The 20,377-nt window shown below is 60.8% G+C and overlaps 1 protein-coding gene across 2 annotated transcripts; it reads right to left on the bottom strand.

The window, feature by feature from the left end:
• Nucleotides 1-1,247: 1,247 nt before the first annotated feature.
• Nucleotides 1,248-20,142, bottom strand: CLUH (clustered mitochondria homolog). 2 transcript variants are annotated; one of them, XM_030888168.2, is made up of 26 exons: nucleotides 20,006-20,142; nucleotides 11,109-11,311; nucleotides 10,297-10,468; nucleotides 9,383-9,526; nucleotides 9,136-9,260; nucleotides 8,883-9,037; nucleotides 8,676-8,801; nucleotides 8,257-8,404; nucleotides 8,027-8,119; nucleotides 6,734-7,428; nucleotides 6,207-6,433; nucleotides 5,992-6,096; nucleotides 5,798-5,898; nucleotides 5,058-5,210; nucleotides 4,898-4,960; nucleotides 4,570-4,814; nucleotides 4,157-4,241; nucleotides 3,886-4,039; nucleotides 3,662-3,801; nucleotides 3,204-3,284; nucleotides 3,003-3,128; nucleotides 2,789-2,910; nucleotides 2,479-2,572; nucleotides 2,076-2,210; nucleotides 1,926-1,999; nucleotides 1,248-1,533 (listed from the first exon to the last, which is right to left on the bottom strand). In XM_030888168.2, exons 1-26 carry the CDS (start codon nucleotides 20,103-20,105, stop codon nucleotides 1,350-1,352), a joined length of 4,050 nt encoding a protein of 1,349 aa, XP_030744028.1. In that variant the 5' UTR covers nucleotides 20,106-20,142; the 3' UTR covers nucleotides 1,248-1,349. The 2 variants fall into 2 exon arrangements, with proteins under 2 accessions (XP_030744028.1, XP_045155609.1); XM_045299674.1 differs by lacking the exon at nucleotides 20,006-20,142 and adding an exon at nucleotides 15,993-16,206.
• Nucleotides 20,143-20,377: the final 235 nt, after the last annotated feature.

The following is a 20,377-nucleotide window of genomic DNA, read 5'->3' as shown; positions in this document are numbered from 1 at the left end:
ACAGCAGCCTACACCGTGGAGCCCCGGGGAAATGCCAGTGGCAGCCATCTCCTGTAGCAGGCACGCCCTTGGGTCACCAACAGGCCTTTCCCTCCACAGCACCAGGTGGAAAACCCTGACTAAGCTGATTCCATGAGGAACTGTTCTGGCAGTGCCCCTCATGGCCAGGTGAGACTGCACACAGAAACACGGCAGAGACTGGAGCAGCAGGCTTCAAAAACTCACTTTATTCCAATGTGAAATGAAGACGTGATGGTTTAAAAACAAGAAAAAAGTTCTTGATCAGCGGAGGGATTGCTTTGCTGGCTAGCTCCAGCCCACTCCCTTTGAAACAGGGTTGTCTGGGCAGACCATCTCCCTAGGCAGCTCTTGGCCACACCCCCAGACAGGCCACACCCCAGGCCCCACTCCCCCCAGCTCACAAGTTGTCAGTCTGGGGGCAGGGTACCAGCAGACAGGCAGGCTACAGGGCTGCCCTCCCCTGACACCTGAGCCTCTCTCTGCAGAAGGTGCTGTGCCAGATGCCCAGGATCCATGATTCAGTCCAGCCCCTTTTCACCGGCCCCACCCCCCACCGTGCGCTAGGCAGCTTGGGTTAACAAGGGGAGGATACATTCAGACCGTAGCCCCCAAGGTTTTCCCCATTTGGGGAGCAGGAAGGGGGCAGCAGGTCAGAGTCCATGGGCCAAGAGGCTGGGTGGGTACGGAAGCACAGGGTAGCCCTGAGCTGACCCGTCTGAGCCACAGCACGTCAGCCTAGTCCCCAATCCTGAAACTGGGGAAGCTCCAATCTTGCGAAAGCTCAAGTGCATCTCACCCTCCGGCCCTGCCAGAGCTCTGCCCGCCCCCCGCCCCATCCCCAAGACACAGGAGAGCCCCCACCTTCCTGGCTTCCACTCTCGCCCTCTGGCCAGGCTGGGCCCCGGGGCAGTGGCAGCCAAAGCAGCAGCCATGTCCAACATACAAATGACCTGAGAAGTCGCATCTGCACTCACCCACTCAGGACGGACTCGCTCGGGGCTATGTACAGTGGGCTTGTGGCAGGGACACTCGCACACACCTGCTTGAAGGCAGGGGCACCTCCCTGCGCAGGGAACGGACGCCCACACACTGCATCACGTGGCTTCAATGGGGCTCGGCCTCATAGACTCTCTGAACCAGTGCAAAACATCTTGAGGGGGGCAGGCGGGCCGGGCGGGGTCCCAGGAGGGCACTAGGGGTGGGGTGGGGTTGGAAATGTGGAGGGAGAGAGGCTGCTTCCTCTTCCAGTCTGCAGGGCGTGCCCCCTTCTCCTGGAGTCTGGACAGCTGGGCACTGGGGCAGCTGAGTGTCCGTCGCGCCCTCACTTTCTAGCCCTGCAAGCTCGGAGCAGGCTCCTTGGCGGCTGGGGGCTGTGAGTCCGCCTCCTCTGGGGGCCCTGTGGGCTCGGGCTCAGTGGACATGGGCTCCTCGTCCTGACCCCTGTTTCTGCTGGCCTCCTGCAGCTGGTGCCGCCGCGCCACCTCAGCCTTCAGGCTCTCCAGGTCCTTTGGGCTGAGCAGGTCGGGTGGAGGGTGGGAAGTCAGAGTGGACCTGGGCCCTCTCTGCCACCCTAGGGCTCTCATGGAATGTGCCCTCGGGACAAACCCAGGCTCTGGTCATTGTGGAAGGGACCTCCCTGTCCCCTGCAATAATGGGATGGAGAAGGGAGCCCTTGATTCACAGAGGGCCCTGGTGATGGCAACACCGGAGCCACCAGCCGCTCAATTGTGCCTAGCAGGCTAGGCACCACGCACCTCAAAGCATTCACAAGGAACCCCTTCCCACGGCTGGCGCTTCCGTTCTCAGCCGTATCTGAGTTAGGCATTCAGACAGGTTTGGTGCCAGGGTCGGGGTGGGATGGGGGGTTGGGGGGGAGGGGGTTGTCTCCCGGTGCAGGGCCTCACCTGAGAGGAATGAAGAGGATGCCATTGATGACGTTGAGCTGCTCAAGAACACTGGCCATGCTGGGGGCTGTGAACTGCAGGCCGTGGGGAGCGTGAGCGGGGAAGTTGGGTGTGGAGACCCCCAGCGCACCCACGGACGGACAGACAGACCTTGAGGGGAGGGATGTTGGCGCTGGAGCCATTGCGGTAGATTTCGTTCATGGTGCGCTGCAGGGCCACGGCCTGCTGGGTCAGGCACTTGAGGTACTCGGAGCTCTCCTTGGTTTTCTCGTGGTCCTCGCCCAGCTACAGGGGGGCAAGGGTGCAGGCAGGGGAGGGTGGGGGCTGCCCTGAGCCTGGAGGCCTGGCTCCACTGGAGCCCTGCCCAGCCCACCTGGGACTGCTCCTGTTTCTACGCCCAGCCCTGAATCCTCACAGACAGTCCATGACGGTGCTTATAGCCTGGGAACAGCGCACCTGTTCTTTTGGCCTTTGCCCAGCACCACGCCCATGAACTTGGCTAACCCGCACCAGACCCTGCCCCTCCCACCGTGGTCACCAGGCCCCTGCCCACCTGAGTCTTGTAGATGGTGTAGCCCTCCTTCTCGTGCTGCAGGGCGGACCGGAACTCAGCTTTGCTCTCATAGACTCGGGCAACCAGGTGGTGGCTGCAAACAGACCGGGCGTGCATGGGGTGGCCGAGGACACGAGGGGGCTGGGGCAGTGCGTCTGATTTTCAGGGGGAGATGGGGGTCTACTCTAGAGCCCTCTCTGGCATCTACAGAGCAGCGTAGGGCTCAGGACAGAAGCTGAGAGAAGGTTTCTGAGGGACCAGATGCAAGACCAAGCCCTGTCTCACAACCCCATGAGGCAGGACAGCTCACCTGAGGGCCACCTTGAGGGACTTGGGCCCGTGGTACTTGGTGCTGACAGCCAGCGCATTCTCCAGGAAGCGCAGCGACAGGTCATATTCCATCACCCCGTGCAGTACCAGCCCGATGTTGTTCTGGGGGGTGGGGGGGAGGCCACACAGTCAGTCAGCTCCTGATGCTCTAGGACTCAGGGCTAGTCCCCACAGCCCCTGACCCTGGCACTCACGTCCAGCAAGGCCACCTCTGGGTGGTCTTCCCCGAACACAAGCAGCATGAGGTAGCGGGCGCGGTACAGCAGGCTCAAGGCTGTGGACAGCTGGCTGCTGGCGAAGCAGTACAGGGCCAGATGCATCTGCAGGGCGGGCTGAGGTCAGGCCAGGACAGGCCAGTCTGCAGGCCCCACCTCGCAGACCCCGGCCTTACGCACATATTCCTGGATGGTGTTGGGGTGCTCGATGCCCATCACGCGCTCGCTCATCAGCACTGCCTTCTGCTGGTTGCTCAGGGCCTGAGGAGAGGAGTCGGCGGGGTCAATGGGAGGGCCCCACCCCTGGCGGCACCCTGTCTCTGCACAAAGGCAGTGGAGGGGGATCCAGGGGAGCCCTGTGACCGTTCTGCCTCCCTCAGACCGTGCAAACACCATGGCCTTAAGCTTTCTCTTCCCAAAAGCCTATGTCATAAACCCTTCCAAATATAAGACTACTCTAGAAGCGTGTTAAATACACACGCGCGCGCGCGCGCACACACACACACACACTGGCAATTCCTAGAGCTGAAGTGGGGTGGGGCAGCCCCCAGGTCTCCCTGGTCTACGTGGGGGGTCTCTAAGCGGAGCCTTTCAACTCCCCTCCGCAGCGGCCTGTTTCCTGCCCCGGGCGGGCTCACCTCGCCGTAGTCGCCCATGATGTAGTGCAGCCGGGCGAGCAGGCGCAGGCAGGCGCAGATCTCCACGTGCATGGCCCCGTAGACGTTGTTGAACAGGTTCAGGGCCTCGCTGATGAGCTCACAGCCCTCCTTCAGGAAGCCTGGGGGTCGGGCGCCCACAGGTGGCACGTCAGGGTGGGCAGAGGAGACCCCAAGCCCCCGCCCAACCCCGCTGGGCCACGCACCCTGTTGTACTTTGGCCTGCCCGCTCTGGAAGAAGTGGAAGGCGTCGGAGGCCTTGGGACTGACATGCTTGACCACAGGAAAGATGTTGAGTACGTCTTCCTCCGTGAAGGCTGGCTTGTGGCGGCTGTCAAAGCTGTACTCCTTCAGCAAGATCTGGGGACGGAGTCCGGCACTTGGCAGCCAGCCTCGGACCCAGCAACCCGCACCATGCACGGCGCCCTGATGGCCCCGGGTATCTTGCTGCGAGGAGGGGCCAGGACCCATGCCCACCTGGATCCCAGTCTTCAGGGAGATCTCGCGCAACAGCGTTATCTTCTGCAGGCCGTAGTTCTCCACCGCTTGGTCCACAGTCTCACTGTGGGCGGGAGGTAGCAGTGGGCCCCTTTGCCAAGAACAGCACCCCCACCCAGACACCAGTCCCTCCAACAGGCACTCAGAACGGACCGCCTGTCCACACTCCCCAAACTCTTCCCTCAGAGCTAGCACCTCTCTTCCTCCCCATTTCACTGCCCAGTGACCATGGACCAGGGCTGCAGGAGAATCCTCATGCCACCCAGGAACGAAGGACTCAGGGCCAGCAAGAGAGAGAGAGACACACACACACAGGGCCAGCGAGAGCGAGACACACACACATACCTCCCGGGCACCAGCACTCAACCCCACACCCACCCCTAAGCCCATACCACTCAAGGCTGAAGTCGAAGTAGTTCTTAGCCTCCTGGCAGATGTTCTTCCAGAGCTCCTGGGGGGTCATGACGGCCCAGGCGGTGTTATCCGCGGCCCCTGGGGGCCGGTTTTTCCTCCTCCTGTTCCTCTTCTTGGAGACCAGCTCGTCAGCAGGCAGGTGGGCCACAGGGTTGGGGTAGGAGCTCAGGAAACAATTCAGGAAGTGGCTGATGGCGGCTGAGAGCCCCGAGAGCTCCACCCCCTGCAAGGGAGCACAGGACCAGTCACATGCCCTCAGCCCCAACACCGGGCTCTTACCCACCTGTGGGCACACAGGGGCGGTACCTGTAGGTAGGTCTTGAAGATGTGTTTGGCAGAGCGGGTGATGAGTTCTCCAATACCGATTTTCTACAAGGGTTTAGAATGGGAAGTCTTACTCAGGCCCCAGGACTCCCTCCGGACTCCCTGACCCCCCCGGGCCCAGCAGTTTGAGCGTGGCACTCACATAGACATGGTCCAGCTGGCTGCGGGCAGGACTCCGGAGCAGCAGATCCAGCACCTTGCCCAGGTAGCGCATGTTGATGCCCCGCTGACGCATCACCTCGGCCAGTGTGGCCCCGTCCATGGGCAGCACGGCATGGTCCGCGCAGTCCTTCACCTGCGGGCTGCAGCAGGTCAGGCCCCACCAGCCCGGGCCCTGCCCCAGGCCCTGGCCCTGGCTTGGCCTGGAGAGCCCGCTCCCTGGGCCGAGGGAGGGAGGGGGACAAAGGCCCAGGGTCTCCCCCAAGAAAAAGGGGGCAGGGACAAAACAGTAGCAAGGCCAGGAAGACCTGCCCCCGGCATCCACAAGCTGACCTGGTTGGATGGGACTCACCAGGTGGCAGAAAGGAGGGAGTGCCTATCGGGTGAATTCAGAGAGCCCACAGCGGGAGGGGGGAATGGATGGAGGAGGGGTCTGCTGAGTGTGTCCAGCTTAACGCTGCCTTAGCAGGAACACCCACTGTCTGAAGGGCTTGTGGGAATGAGGAGATGGGCACCCATCCACCTCTCTCCATTTTCACAGGAACAGACCCCCTAGCTGTCAGCTACACGGGGTGGGGGCCCACGGCAGTATGGACTCTGGGCCTGGAGGCTCACACCCCCTCTGAGTGGGCTTCCCCATCTGTGAAAGGAGGCCAATCCTTCTGCCTTCCTCATGGGGTCCTTGCCCCAGCGACCTGCGCGGCAGCCCCCTGCAGCGCTCACCAAGCCTGGGATTTGGCAGGAGAGCAGGAAGGCAGCCGCGTCTTTCAACAGCTGCTTCTGGTCTCGAACTTCCTCCTGGCAGGACTCGGGGAAGCGGACCCCTGGGGGAGAGAGAGGGAGGGGAGGTGGTACCCAGATGGGCGAAGGACCCTTGCCCTGCCATGCCCCTGGGCCTGCCAGGCCCCGCTGCTTGCCTGGCGAGAAGATGTCCGGGTTGAAGCGGATGTCGAAGGCAGTGCTGCTGACGGAGCCGACCGCCTTGCAGGCGTTGCAGATGGCCTCCCGGCTCCGCGGGTCAGCTGTGGAGAGGGGCCCACCTGCTCTCAGTGGGGCTGTCCTGGGCCAGCCTCCGAGGGCAGCCCTGCCTGCGACTGCAAAGGCCGCTCTCCCGGGTCCCGGTTGTCCCCACCTGCACTGTCATCTGAGGCGATGGTCTCCGCCAGCTCCTTCGCCCTGGCCAGGCCGCTCGCACTGCTGCCCTCCTCTGCCCTGCCCGCCTCCTCCGTGCCCGGGGAGGCTTCCGGCTTGGGCTCCAATGAGGGGGGGCTGCCATTTTCCAGGGAAGTGGGGGTCTCCATCTTGCTAGCTTTCTGCTGCATCAGCTGCAGGGCAGCCAGCTTCATGAAGAGGAGGTACCTGGAGGGGGGAAGATGCCCTGAAGTTAGCAGGCTGGACACCCCCCAGGCAGAGGACACACCACCTCCGCTGTGTCAACAACATGCCAGCTCAACAAAGGGCCCCGGAGGCAGTGTGTGGGCCAGTGAGGAGCAGCTAACCCCTCAGGCTGGGCTCCCACCCCGACAGGGCAGGACCACCTGAAGTTCAGAGAGGGGCAAGCAGCCGTTGGGTGGGTCTAAGACCCCTGGTCACGGCACTGGACAGGTCCTGGCAGTGGGGCTGGAGGAGGCTGGGCTGGGGGTCAGGGGGACCGCTCACCGGTGCTCCACGAAGGCGTCCACCAGCTCCTGGCGCAGGCAGCAGAGCTTGTGGCGGTGGGTGCGGGGGAAGCCGGCGCGGGTGCACTCCTCGGGCAGCGCCTCACCCGGCACCGGCAGGAAGTTGAGGTCGGGCGGGAAGGTGCGCAGCAGGTCGAGGATGTAGTGGCGTCCGTCGTTGCCGATGATGCCCTTGCACTCCACGGAGGAGCACAGCTCCACCGCCTCGTCGCGCTCGTTGAGCACGCGGTGCCGCAGGATCTTGAGGGGCCGGCTCGTGCGCTCCAGCAGCTCCAGGTAGCGGGGGTGGGACACCACCGTCTTGCCAAAGTCGATGGAGCCGTAGATCACGCTCTGCTCCTGGTCCCGCTCCAGGATGCCGGGGATGATGGACTGGGCCGTGACGCGGTAGCCGCGGTAGTCCACCACCACCGTGCCCAGCGTGTGCAGCCCCTCCACATCCACTGCGTTGTACGTGCGCACACCGTTCAGGTCGTTGGTGGGGGCCACGTAGGCCGCCACGTCCCCGCCGAAGTCCTTGTAGTGGTCGCGGACGTCGAAGCCCAGGCTGAAGAAGATGTTGTTCCAGATGAACATCTGCATCTTGGTCTCCTCGCTGGGGTTGATGGCCATCACGTTGCCGTCGATGACAGCCAGGGCGCCCCGCGTGGCTGCGGCCGTGAAGTCGCTGTGCACCTGGCAAGGGAGCAGTGTGAGACCGCGGGCCACCTCCAGCCTAGTCAAGCTCAGCTAGACCCTCTTCGTAAGAGCCACCCCTCTCCAACCCCCCACCCCACCCCCGGCCGCCAGGAGGGCATGGCTGAGTGATCAGCCAGATGTGGGCAAACCAAACGCTTAAGGTGGACCTGGAGAGGACCCTCAGGCCCGCCTTCTCACCTCTAAGACGGCGAGGGCACAAGCACTGAGCTTTACAAGGAGGCAGGAGGATCGCCCCAGATGAGCCTCCAAAGCCCTCCAGGAGCCTGCGCTGAGTCAGGCCCCAGAACCGACAGCCCTTGTGTCCACCGCTATCCACAGCAGCAAGGCCGCGCTGGAGCCTCAACTCAGCTTTTCCAAGTGCAGCCATCTTTCCCTTACTCACTGCCTTAGTGAAATGCACTAGCAATTTTCAAACCCCAATGTACAGACGGGCCGTGGCAGGCAGTGTGCCTAGGCGCAGGAGGGGGGCTAGAGCCGACCTGGCTGCTTGGCCAGCTCACAGGCAAGACCCCTGACCGGCCTCCGGGAGCAGGGGGCAGAGCCAAGTGCTCTCTAGGCAGAGGGGCTGGAGCACCTTGAATATGGCTCGTTCCCGTAGCAGCCGCTCGGGCAGGTTCTTGCGTGGAAGCTCCCTTGTGGTCTGCAGCTCCTCATTCCAGTCCCGGGTCTGCGGAAGGACCAGGAGGGAGCAGGCAGCTCAGCCTAGGCCCCATGGCAGTGACTCCACCTCCTCCTCCTCCTCCCCACAGGGCACAGTGCCCGGGGGTCTTCCGCCGAGGGACAGGACAAACCAGGGTGCAGTACCTGTCCAGGAATGTGCTCTTCGTAGCCCAGCCGTGAGGTGTAGGCGTCCTCTGCGCGCACACAGTCCATGGCATGCTCCGCCTGGGGGGCCGTCCAGCTGTACACCTGGAATGGGGTGGCGATCCTCTCGAACGGGTGGCGCTGGACCCTATCGGGGGGAGGTGGGGAGAGATGAGGGGGCCCGCCAAATCTGGAGCCCTGACCAGGGCACCCTTTTCTCCTAGGTCCCTACCTGGTCCAGCATCGCCCTCAACAAGACCCCACCCCGAGAAGTAACCGAGCCACTCGTACACCTCTCCTGGGGCCTCTGTCACTCATCCTGGCTGACAGCTCCCTAAAGGGGGACTCTTGTCTCCGGAGGCCCAGCTGGCTGCTTTGCCCCAACTCCAATGTGACATGAGCTGCGACAGTGGCACTACCTTTTCTTCTGCAGCACGGCAAAGTTCTTTTTGAAGGTGGGGCTGATCTGGTTGAGCAGCTCCACCAGGGAATGGCTGAGGAAGCGGGGGTTCGCAGGCTTGGGGTTGAAGTGATACGCTGTGGACCTGTGAGAGAGGGGGCAGTCACTGGGCAGGTGAGGGAACGGGGGGAAGGTGGGAATCTGTAGCCCACAAGCAGGCACTCACTGGTTCAGGTAGAAGCCCCGAGTGGAGGCGGTGATGCTGACTTGCCGGTCCTCGGCCGTGATCACAAACAGGTACATGAGGTCCCCGTGCATCTTGCGGTTCCCAGGTGGTGGGTTCCAGCCACTCATGGTGAGCACCTTCAGGCACTGCAGGGGCTGCAAGCAAGCAGGCGAGCTTGAGTGCCCTGGTCTCCTGGCGAGGTGGCTCCGCCCCCCCAGGACCCCGCTCCCTGGTGCTCCACCAGGAGCCCCACCTTCCAGTCACGGTTCTGGGGCTGCAGGGGACACAGCGGCCGCTCCCGGCTGCCTGGAAGGATGTACTCGGGAGGCGTGCAATCGATGGGGTCCATCTCCAAACCCTTCTTCCGCTTCCCGCTGTCTGAGGGACCGGAGGCTGGTGGTCAGCACAGGGCCTGCCCAGGGGCCCACAGCTCCTTCAGCTGGGGAGACTGCCCTCTTGGCCCCTCCCAGGCCCCACCCACAGGCCAATGCCCCCCGCACCTCCTAAGTCACCGTCGGTGAAGACACTCAGGAAGGACAGGGAGTTGCAGTCCACCCCGTTGAAGGCATCGGACGGGTCCAGGCTTTTGAGCAGGTCTCGGACGTGGCGCACATGGATGCGGGCCTCGCGCACCGTGTAGGGCTCTGCCGGGGCGGGGGTGGGCGGGGCTTAGTCAGAGGCCAGCCTGCTGGGGCCCTGCACCCTGGAACCCCCCACCTGGCAGAGAAAATAACAGTTCAAGTGGCACTATCAGGGGTGACTTTAATGTCCCACTTTAAGGCTTCCGTTTTCAAGTTCCCGGCATGAGCACATGTGCTGGGTTTCCAAACATGCACCCCACAGCTTGGGGGGGTGGGGGTGGGGAGGGAGGCAGAGATCCCTGTTTACAAAGGACACAGGCCTCGAGGCATGCATGAAAGTCACTGCCCTGGTGGGTGGAGCCTCAGGAGCTCCTGGGTTCCCTACAGTCCCATCCCTGTTCTTCCCAAGACATCCCAAACCCCAGAATTCCTAACACCTGGCCGGTGTGTTTCGGAGATTTTAACAGTGGCTCTCAGAGGGAGAAGAGGGGTTCCACGATCCAGTGAGTAGCGGCACACCTGGTTTACAGGTATTTTCCGACCAGCTTTGAATAAACCTGACATGCCCTGGGACCTTAATTGACACAAGCAGTCCTCCCCCCCTCCCCCCAGGACCGGGAGGCTGTTTTGTTTTGAGTCAACTTTTCTCTTCGTAGGCCTTGCTCAATCCTCTCCCCCTTTTTTCAGAGAGACTCTGGCTGTGTGATAAGCAGGCCCTACCCTGCCCGCTTCACCCACTCGGGGCACTCAGATAGCGCACGGGGAGGGTGGGAGGGGCCTCAGCTGCCTGGTATGCTCAGGTCCTAAGGCTCGCTCTCTGCCCACCAACCCACCTTCCACCACGCGCAGCACCGAGCCCTCCTGCAGCCCCTCGACGCTGCGCAGCTCTGAGAAGTGGTCCAGCATGTTGCCTTCCAGGTGCAGGGAGAAGCAGGTGCGATGGCAAGTGTCTTCTCGGTCCATGAGCACCTGGTGGATTTCCTGCACCATCTCCTGGGGGGAAACCTGCCAGGGAGATGGCCCCATCCACCCCAGTGAGAGGCCACATGGTGGAAAGCTAGGACTCAGGCCCCTCCCCAGACCAAGGGATCTACGGTCCTAGAGAAAAAGTCCCAAATTCTGCCCACATACACCATGCCCACCTGTCTTGTGTGCGCACACACGTGAGAGAGAGAGCCTTTTCTCTCTGGGACCCAATGAGGTAGGGGTATAAGACTATGGTTCTGCCCTGGAGACCACGCAGCAGCACCCACTACCCCATGCAAAAGTGGCATAGTGCTCCAGGGCAAAGCAGGAAGCTTGAAGCCCAGGGAGTCGGGCTTCAACACCCACCCGCCCCTGCCACACATCTGCCCACACAGCTGGCATTTTCAGGGGCAGTTGTTCTCCAGTAATAGAATGGCCTGAAGTTGCCCCTGCCACACATCTGCCCACACAGCTGGCATTTTCAGGGGCAGTTGTTCTCCAGTAATAGAGTGGCCTGAAGTTGCCCTCAGTCCCGGGTCCACCACACTGGCTCAAATGACCTTGAGCCAGGCATCAGGACCCCCATCTGCTGCCAATAGCCTGGGGCCTGGACTCACAAAAGTGGAGCTCAGCTTTCTGGCCCGGATCCCTAGTCCTCTGCACTCCACCTCCACCTCACCTGCAGAGAGAAGGGCTCAATCCCCGGAGCCAGGATCTTCACAGAAAAGCCCGTGTCCTGGATGACAATGACCTCCTGTCCAGTGGCCTCATCTCCGGGCTCAGCCTCCTCCAGCCCGTTCTCCCGAGGGGGCTCCACCTCCCCTGCCCCCTCCTTCAGACTCTCCGGGCAGTCCCCATTCAACAGCATGACTGATGTTGGTTCTAGGGGTGACAGAAAGGGGTAGTCAGATGGGCAGGGCTGGTTAGGTGGGATGTTTCATTTCCCCTGGGTGGGTGGGTGCCCCTCAGGAGAGGTCTGCATGTCCTCCTGAAACCTGGCCCCAACCCAGACACATAATCCTACCTCACCCTTAGCATACCTCTCTCACCTGTAGTTCAAGGTCTCTTCCCTTCTACAGCCAAGCTCCTCAAAATGCCCTTAACTCACCCAGCCACCCACCCGTCACATCTTCCTCCCCTCCGCTGACTGACAGCGTGACGGCTTGAACTATGCCTTACGCCACCCCAATGCTGTATTCTAAAACTCCAGCCTCTAGGCTTCTAATCCCACTCGGGAATGGGCTGGCTTTGCTGTGTTAATGCAACAAGATCAGTGTAGTCTGTGTCTTGAGTTAATCCCGTTGGAGATATAAATAAAAGAGATTAAACAAGCAAAGACTGGGCAAGAGAGCGGCCAAGCCACAGGAAGAGCAGCAGCTCCCTGAGAGCAGGGCGGGGGAGCAAGTCTTCTTCCCCGGGGGCCAGTGCCCCAGACTGGGGCGCCTAGCTTCCTCTAAGGCCTGCTGGTTCCGCACTGGGCTGCTAACCACAAGGTGGGCCGCCCAGAACCACCAGTGGCTCCTTTAGCGTCTCAGAAAGGCACAGGGACAGTTGTGCCCTGCCCTGTAGGGTCCCTGAGTCGGCAGGGACGCCCTTGATGGCAGTGAGCCAAGGCCCCTTCGCGATGGAAAATGAACTTCTCTCTGTTAAAGCCTCCCACTCTTGGTTGCTCACTTTGGCACCACTGGGAAACGAAGACAGGATTTGGTACCAAGATGTGAGGGTGGCTGCTCTCACAGACGCTGACAGTGTCAAAGCAGTTGGGGAATTGGTTCATGGGTGGCTGTGGAAGAGCCCTGATGTGCTTAATAGTAAGGCTGTCGGCTCCTGGCAAGATTTCACCGTCTCAGAAACCACCAGAGGATCCCAGGAGTCGGATCGACGGCCGTGCCTTGAAGAGACCACTGGTATACTTAGAGACATCAGGCGCGATTCTGGTGACGTCTCCGAAGGCAGTGGAGCTACAGAGACGGTTCCCATCATCTCGGGGAGCACGCATGGCCCCAGGAGCAGAATGCTGCTAGCATCTGAGCCGGCTCCCCCCAAAAAAACAAAACAAAACATGTGATTGGGCAACGGAGGAAGGGCAATGCTTTTTACGCAGTGACCAAAAACTCATGGGAATTCTCTTCAAATGCTTGGTGGGAGATAGAACTGGTCAGTGAGGAGCTTCAGTATTTGGCTGAGATTTCTAAGCACATGGTTTCTACTTTGCTGCTTATAAAATGTGAGGGGGAAAGGGAGACTTAAAAGTGAACTGTGCCAAATGAAAACCAAATAGACAAGACTGGAAAAATGCGGTTCAACACATTAAAGACTTGTATCCTAGAAGTTTCACCCAAGTGGCTACACAGTTTTCTGTTAAAAGGAGATTCAGCCTGTCCTTAAACTTTAATCCACACCAGCTAGATCTAATCCATAACCACAGCACGAAACCCATCGGTTTAGACTGAAGGGGACAGAGACAGGAGACTGTCTGCCTCTAGGACTTCGAGAGGCAGGAAGCAACTAAGGGAACTCCACCTGTTGTCCTCTGAGAACAGACAGGAGCCATCCCAGGAGCAGCTCGGAGAGCGGAACTGTCAGGAGCGGAGCTAAGAGCAGGGCCTTCTTGGTTTCAAAGACTACCATCTTTGCCACCCCGGCTCCAGTGCTAAGCTGGTTCTAGTGCCCGAGGGACAGGTTGCTGTTAAGGAGCCAAAGAATGAGACCAACCAGGGCCAAGGGGATGGAGTCACAGACTCAGATGGGCCAGGAAAGTGGGCCAGATCAAAGTGAATGTAGGAGAGTTGCTGCCCAGGGTGGAGGCACCTCCACTCAGAAGATCCCCCAAACAGGAAGAGGGTTGAGCCTTGTGCGCTGATGTGACCTTTTCTGTGGGTCTGGGCTTGCTTGGTGTCCACTATCCCTTCTTTCCCTCCAGCTTCTCCCGTCTGGAATGAGAACTTCTACCTTGTGCCTGGTCCACAACCCTACTTGGTGAGCAGGGGGCTTGGATTCTAGATTTCCCAGGTTCACAGCACGGAGCCGACTTTTGCCCCAGGATGGAACACACCTAAAGCTCACTTATGTTTGATTTAGATATTTCAGAAGCTAAAATTTTGGACTTGGAGTCGATTTAAGATGGGCGGCAAGGGCATGAATTTTGGGGAGCCACGGGGTAAAATATGATCAATGGGTTGAATCCTGTCCCCCTACATGATGTACTGTAAATCTCAAACCTCTAATATGTGTGGCTAAAATCCCATTTGAGAAGGGGCTATCTCTGTCATGAGACTAGTGTAGGGGTGTGTTGAGTCAATCTTTTTGTTTTAATCATTTTACTGGGGGCTCATACAACTCTTATCACCATCCATACACACATCAATTGCATAAAGCACGTTTGTTACCCTCATCATTCTCAAACATCCGCTCTCCACGCAAGCTACTGGCATCCGCTCATTTCTCCCCCTCCCTCCCCGCTCCCCCAGTCAATCTCTTTTGAGAGAGAAAAAAAATGAAACAAGCAACGCAAGAAGCAGTGATGAAGAAAGAGACTTGCCACACCCCCGAAGCCCACCCAGGAGCAGGAGGTCAGAGACACAGTGACCTTCCTCCAAACCCACCACCCCGGATTTGGACACCTGGCCTCCCGAACGGTGAGAAAGTAAATAGAGGTATCCACTTATGGCCCTGCTGTTGGAGCAGCACTGACAACTCAAGACATCAACGCTGGCCCCTCCCAATCGGGCTCCATCCTGCTCAGGGCTGAAGGCTGAGCCTGGGGGGCGGGGGAGGCGGCGGGTTCCTAATGGTCTCCCCGCCTCCTCTAGGGTGTCCAACAGCTGCCTGCCCCACAGCACACAGCCCTTCAGGTACTCTGTACTCTCCAGCAGACAAGCTTCCGTCCCAGGCCAGCACTCCGGGGCACCAGCCTGGGCTCCTGCAGCTCCCCTTGCCTCCTGAAACGTGCCACACCCCTTCCCTCCCACCTGCTATCTGGTTCCCAATGCCCCTGCTGCCTGATGTACTGTCCCACTGGACAAACTTCCACTCCTCCCCTCCTTCATCGCCCAGATGAAATAAACTCTCTTCCCTGAGGCCTGGCCAAAGACTCCAACGGGCAGAATCCAAGCCCCTTCCTCTCCTCCCACATTATTTCCTGAAAACAAAGCACCAGCTACCTGGTCCTGCTGGACTGGGCTGGGTGCTCACACCGCAGCTTCTCTCGCCCCTCCTTACACAGGCACCGCAAAAGGGCCTGAATTCATCAAGTGAATTACGATAAACCTCTGCTAACTCAAGCCTTGTTAACAGGTGGGAGCAGGTGACAAAACCTCCCATTTCTATCAAGAACAAAGGCGAACCCCCTTCCTGCCCAGGGAACCCTCCCACAAAGCACAGGCATGCCTGCCTGCATCGCCCAGTAGGCAAGCTGGGGGGTTCCACCCATGATCAGCCCCTGGGCCTGGCCAGGCGCTCCAAGTAGGCTCTGGGTCCCTTCCTGACAGGTCAGCTCACCCAAGGCCCAGGGGTGCTGCTCTGGGTCCCTGGTCCCCTGGCTCCTGCCCCAAGATTCCAGGCTGCCTCCCATCCCTACCCAAACGGAGTGCAACAGGCAGGTTCTCCAGGGCAGGGTGGCTCTTATCGAAGCCACTAGAACACGAAGCAGGGGACCCAAGGAAGAGAAGCCAGGCCCCCTAGCTAGTGAATTGGGACTTCCAGGAGTTCAGAACAGTGGCTGCCAAGGGCCCCAATGTGCTCTGACACAGCCCCCACTGTGAGGGTGACACACAGGACTGGAGGGTAATTTCTTCTGATGCTCCTCGGGTCAATGTGGGTCGAAACCAGCTTAACAGCACCTCATCGTGTGCCATCCTCTGGCCCAAACAAGCATGCCCAAGGCTCAGAAAGGCGCAGGATTAGCAAGGTCACAGACTCCTACCCAGAGGCCGTACCATTTCATACCACACACTGCTCCGAACCTTGCTCACCTGGGGCCTCCAGGAACTGCTCAGCTGCTACTGAGCACACAAGGGTGGCCTCAGCTCTCCCCTCCCACACTCAACAGCCCCGGGCAGGACAACCCCCAGCCAGGAGAGAGTGAGGCCCTGCCAGGCTCTAATGACATGGTACAGAGGCCAGGAAGGGCCGGAAGAAGGTTGGCAGCAGGTAGGGGTTCCTGAGATGGGTTTTGAGACTTACAAAGCCTGAGGGTGAGGGAGAGGTGGGAAGAGTCCCACCTGATCTGAGGGGACAGTTTTGGCCTCTGAGAGCCCAAAAGTGAGCCCACCGAGATTACGCCCAGAGAACTGGGCCCAGACAGGCAGGGGTCTAAGCACTCCCTCCCAGAGCCCAGGGAGTGCCAATGAATCACCCAAGGTTCCCACCCCCAAGTACCCAGCCCCCAACCCAATTCCACAACACGATGGCTGGTGCCCCAGGGCCTCCACATTCCTGTGACAACACGCCCTGCCCCTGCCCATCTCCCTCTGCCCGGGGACCCTAAAGGCGTCCCCACCATTGGAAGGTCAAGAAACCTCCCCACAGGAGGTGGGCCAGTCCTTGCTGCCCCGCAGCCCACCTGATTCAGCTGACAGCTGCCTTCTCCTGGGCTCCGGGGCCTCGGGTCTGCCATGGAAGGGAGGAAGCTCAGGCCTGACACAGCCCGTGTCCCTTGTTCCTGTCTCAGCCACTACCTTTGTCTCCCCGCAGCTGGTCGGCCCAGGGCTGGCTTCAGGTTTCAGTGGGGCCAAGCCTGCAGGGGCGGCCCCAGGAAGGGCACGCTCCCCCAGCCTTGCATCCTGCTCAAGGTCGGCCAGAAGGACAGCTGTGGGCCAGCAGGCCCCAGTGGCTCCAGGACCCCAGGGAGAACTGTGGTCAGCATGCAAAGTCCCCTCGCCGTGGCCCTCAGAATGGGAGGCACTGTGGGGGAAGTCGCCGGAAGGGCAGGAGAGCCCAGAGTTTGGGGTGCCTGGGACCCTCAGGACTGAGGGCCCAGGGGACTGGCTGGTGGGGGTTGGGTGCAGCAGAGGGGTCCTCTCCTCGGCCCCAGTCCCAGCGGGGCTAGGCAGGACTGCTTCAGCCAGCTGCCGGCAACAACTGGCGCAGACCCGGGCCCAAGCCATAGGGTGGCAGCCACCCCCTGTCCACCAGACACTCACAGACACTGAGTGCCTAGCTGCCTCCTGGGTCAAGTACCCCGCTTGGGCCTCTGGCTGAGGGTGCCCCCTGCAAGTGACCTGGCACCTATCCCCCCCTTCCTGAATCGCTGGTTCTAGGGAGAGGGGAAAATGGGCCCCTAGTCTCCCAGAGGACAACTGCACCCGTGCCCCAGGCCTCCAGCTTCACCAAGAAGCTGGCAGGCTCTTCCTTCCCTTCCCAGCAGCCCCTGCGCTGCCAGAGAAAACTAACCGCCCCCCCGCCCCCCCCAGAAAACAGAGCTGGCAGCAAGGGGCCAAAGGCCGTTTGCTGTGGAGAGGAGCATGCCCAGCCTCGCCAGGGCACCTTCCCAGGGCCTCCCCGGCATCCATACTAACCAGGGTGGGGGCAGGGAGCCAAGCAGGCACGCCAAGCATACTCCCCTCCATCCAGTCCTGGGGCCCAGGCAGCCCCGACAGCTGGGCACTGACACTCTTTCCATCGCGCCACTCAGCTTCACCCAGGCTCAAGACAGGGAGAGTATCTCACAAACACCCCCCCAATGACTGCCCCCCCCCCCACCCATCCTGGTGACCAGAGCCCAGACTCCTTCAGCCCTGCACAGGCCTCGGGGAAGGACACTAAGGCTCCTCAGGGAGCCCAGGACACAAGTTGCCCATGCCAAGATGCAGAGGGATGGGCAGTGCCCAGGTCAGAAAGAGACCCAGCTTGTCAGATGCCCAAGCCACAGCCCTTGAGGCCCGTTTCCACAGAGTACTGCCCATTCTCCCATGCTCAGTGCCAGGTCTACCCCAGATTCCAGGATCCCCCCAAGCCTCTACCAGCCCTGGACTGGTATATGTCTTCCTCTTATATAGGGTTGGGGGCCTTGAGGCCCTGAACATGAGGGAGACGGAGAGGAAGAGGTAGAGGGAAGGCTGTCCTGTGCAGAGGCACTGCACCAGGGACACTTAATGGCTCAGGTCGGAGTGCAGGGGTGAGACACACCTGGACCTGGAGGTACGAGGACCTCAGCACAAGCAGGTAGGAGGGAAAAAGAACCCTCGTGTGCACCTTCTCCTGCGTGGCCCCCCTTGCTCAAGGGACTGTGCCAGGGCCAGCCGCGCCTCAGCAGGTAAGGCTCCAACAGGAAGTAAGACCACAAAAGCTCCACCACCCCATCCCAGGAACCCGGGGCTTCAAGGACAGGGGATGTGAACAGGCAGGCAGACAGGCAGTCTGCCAGTAGGAGACCCCAAAGGGGAAGGTACCTATCACCTTTCTTCCCGTCCCACCTGGACAGAGGTGAGTACACAGATCGTTCCTCAAGCTGCTCTGGCTCAGACCCTCCAGGTAAGAAGAGCTTGAGGATCCTGTTGGGGAGCTCCCCTGAGCCCCCAAGCTCCTCCCCAGCCAGTCAACCCCCTCTGCCTCCAGGCCACAGCTCCAGGGAGCCTTCCCCTGGCAGAAGGAAATTGACACACCACTGTGAACTTGAAAAACCTGCCTGTTCTCTTAACACTTTAAAACATGATTTCTTCTAACAAGGTAACCAACCCCTTTCTATCCACCCCCACCAGGGAAAACAACACAACCTTGATCACCTCCGCCTCCAGGGTATGGGGAGCCCTTCAGAACTATGGGGCCTGGGGGGAGAGCTGCCTGCTGGGAGTCTCCAAGAAGACCCCTCCTTCTCCAAGCAGACCCAGGCTGGCAGTCACTCAAGTCCCAGCCCTCCCTACTAGCTCCCAGGGCCAGGGCCATTGTTGCCCCCTCCACTCCCAGCCTAGTAAGCTTCCAGTTTCCCCCAAGGCCAACACTATGCCCTTCCCCTCACCCACTTTGTTCAGATGGAGCCCAGAGGCACACAGCTGAGAGCCTGCTGCCCCCAGGCCCTCCAAGAGACCCTCTCCCTTCTTCAGCCCCACATCCTCAGCATTGGACCCAAACCCGCATACCCGCCCCAGCTTCCTCCAAGGGAAGGCTGGGTGGGGTAGCCTAGGCACACTGGCCACGTGCTGGAAATTCAAATGCTCCCCTCCACAACTAGGCCACCATGTGACCTTGGACAAGTCACTTCATCTCTTCAGGGCTCTTTGCTACAGGAGAAATCAGCCAACTCTTACCTCCTTTTATCCAGCCTGGGGCCCCCACTGACTCATATCCACTAACCTCTCAGCAGGACAAAGCTTGGCAAGTTGGAGTTGTCAACATGCATTGTTCTGCCCAAATCTTGGCCTTGTCCAAGCAATCAGCAAAGGCACCACAGAACCTGCCTGCCACCCAAAAGGTAACCAACCCCACTGTGACCACACCAGCAAGCTGGCTGGGGTGGGAAAGCCTACCTCACACTCTCAGACTCCTAGGTCAGCCCCAGGCGGGAAGGGATGGTGAGTGAAGTTAGGAGAAGGCCTTGTAGGGAGGAGGTGGCAGTGAGCAGTAGCTCTGCACCCCCAACTCGGGCACAGAGGGGAGAGGTTCCCATCCCTGTAAGATCTGAGGAAGATCTGGACAGCTAATGTCAGCCCACATGAGACAGGGACCCAGGGAGTGAAGGGGAGGGGGGGCAGTGGCAGGCTGCAGCCACTCCCACAGGCACCACCACGCGGTCCCCAGGGGGGGAGCTGGGAGCTCCACTCCACACTAATGACCTTTGCCTTAAAAAGAACAACTCTGAGCTGACCCACTTTTCGCAATAAGGCGGGTTAATGATCAAGTTCGGGCACAAACACCTCCCCCTGCCAAGGAGCGTGCCTAGTCTTCCACCACTGCACACTACCGCCTTACCCTCCCTCCACCTCCACATTCTTAACTCCCAGGTCAAGACGAACATTCCAACACCTTTAGGGCAAGGGCAGAGTTCAGGGCAGCAAGCCTTGCCTCTAGGGAATGAACGAATAAGCTTCCTCACAACACACACACACACACACACACACCCAACTCCCTCTCCCCACCGAGCATGCCCAAGAAGTCCCAAATGGAACCTCACTCGCAGGGCTGCAGCCGCGCGCACAGGGTTGGACTCAGACGCAGACCAGTTCCTGTTGGGAGATGGCCTGCAAGTGCCAGAAGTGACCCCCGCCGGGAGGGCTCCCGAACCCGAGCCCGGGCGTGGAGGGGGTGGGGGAACGCCGATTTCCTTCGTCTGTGGCGGATGTCGACCCCCCATCCCACCCCGAGACCGAGCGAGCACGCACGTATCCCCAAGATCTGGCACGCGTGTGCTCGCCACAGCCGCCCTCCCCGGGACCCCACGTGCGAAGCCCGGGACGAAGCCGGGGGCGGCAGTGAAGGTGACCTTCAGGGCGGGGGCGGCCCGGCCGAAGGCCCGGCGGGATGCATGCAGTCCCAGTGCGGAAGGAAGTGGACGGTCCCCGCAGAGCCCCGAGCCGCCCGCCCGCTCAGCCTAGTCCAGCCCTCCCAGCCCGGCTGCCGGCTGGCCCCAGCCCCGCTCACCGGCCGCGCCGGGCCGCCCCTTGCCACCGGCCTGCGAGCTGGGCTCCCGAGCGCTGTCGGCCGGGGCGGCCGCCGGCAACTCGTCCGTTTTGATGACCATGGTGGCAGGAGCGGGCGTCCGGCTCGGCTGTCCGCGCCGCCCGCCGCGCCACTAACCCAAGTGCCCTGCGCGCCGCGGCCGCTGCAGGAAGGACAGAGTCACGGGCCCACGTGGTGCGCGCTGTCTCCTTTGACCCCTTCGCCGCTCCCCCGCCCCGCCCTCGCGCCCAGCCAGGCCCACGGAAGCCCGCGAGGGACAAAACACGCCGTGCCGGCTTGGCTCTCGAACTGAGGTGGTGACTTTCCCGAACGCCTTAAAGGGAACGTATCCTG

This window comes from Echinops telfairi, unplaced genomic scaffold, assembly GCF_000313985.2.
Source record: "Echinops telfairi isolate 266 unplaced genomic scaffold, ASM31398v2 ScPeMD7_7458;HRSCAF=8496, whole genome shotgun sequence".
Classification (NCBI taxonomy): Eukaryota; Metazoa; Chordata; class Mammalia; order Afrosoricida; family Tenrecidae; genus Echinops; species Echinops telfairi.
This window is presented reverse-complemented; position numbering and strand designations above follow the sequence as displayed.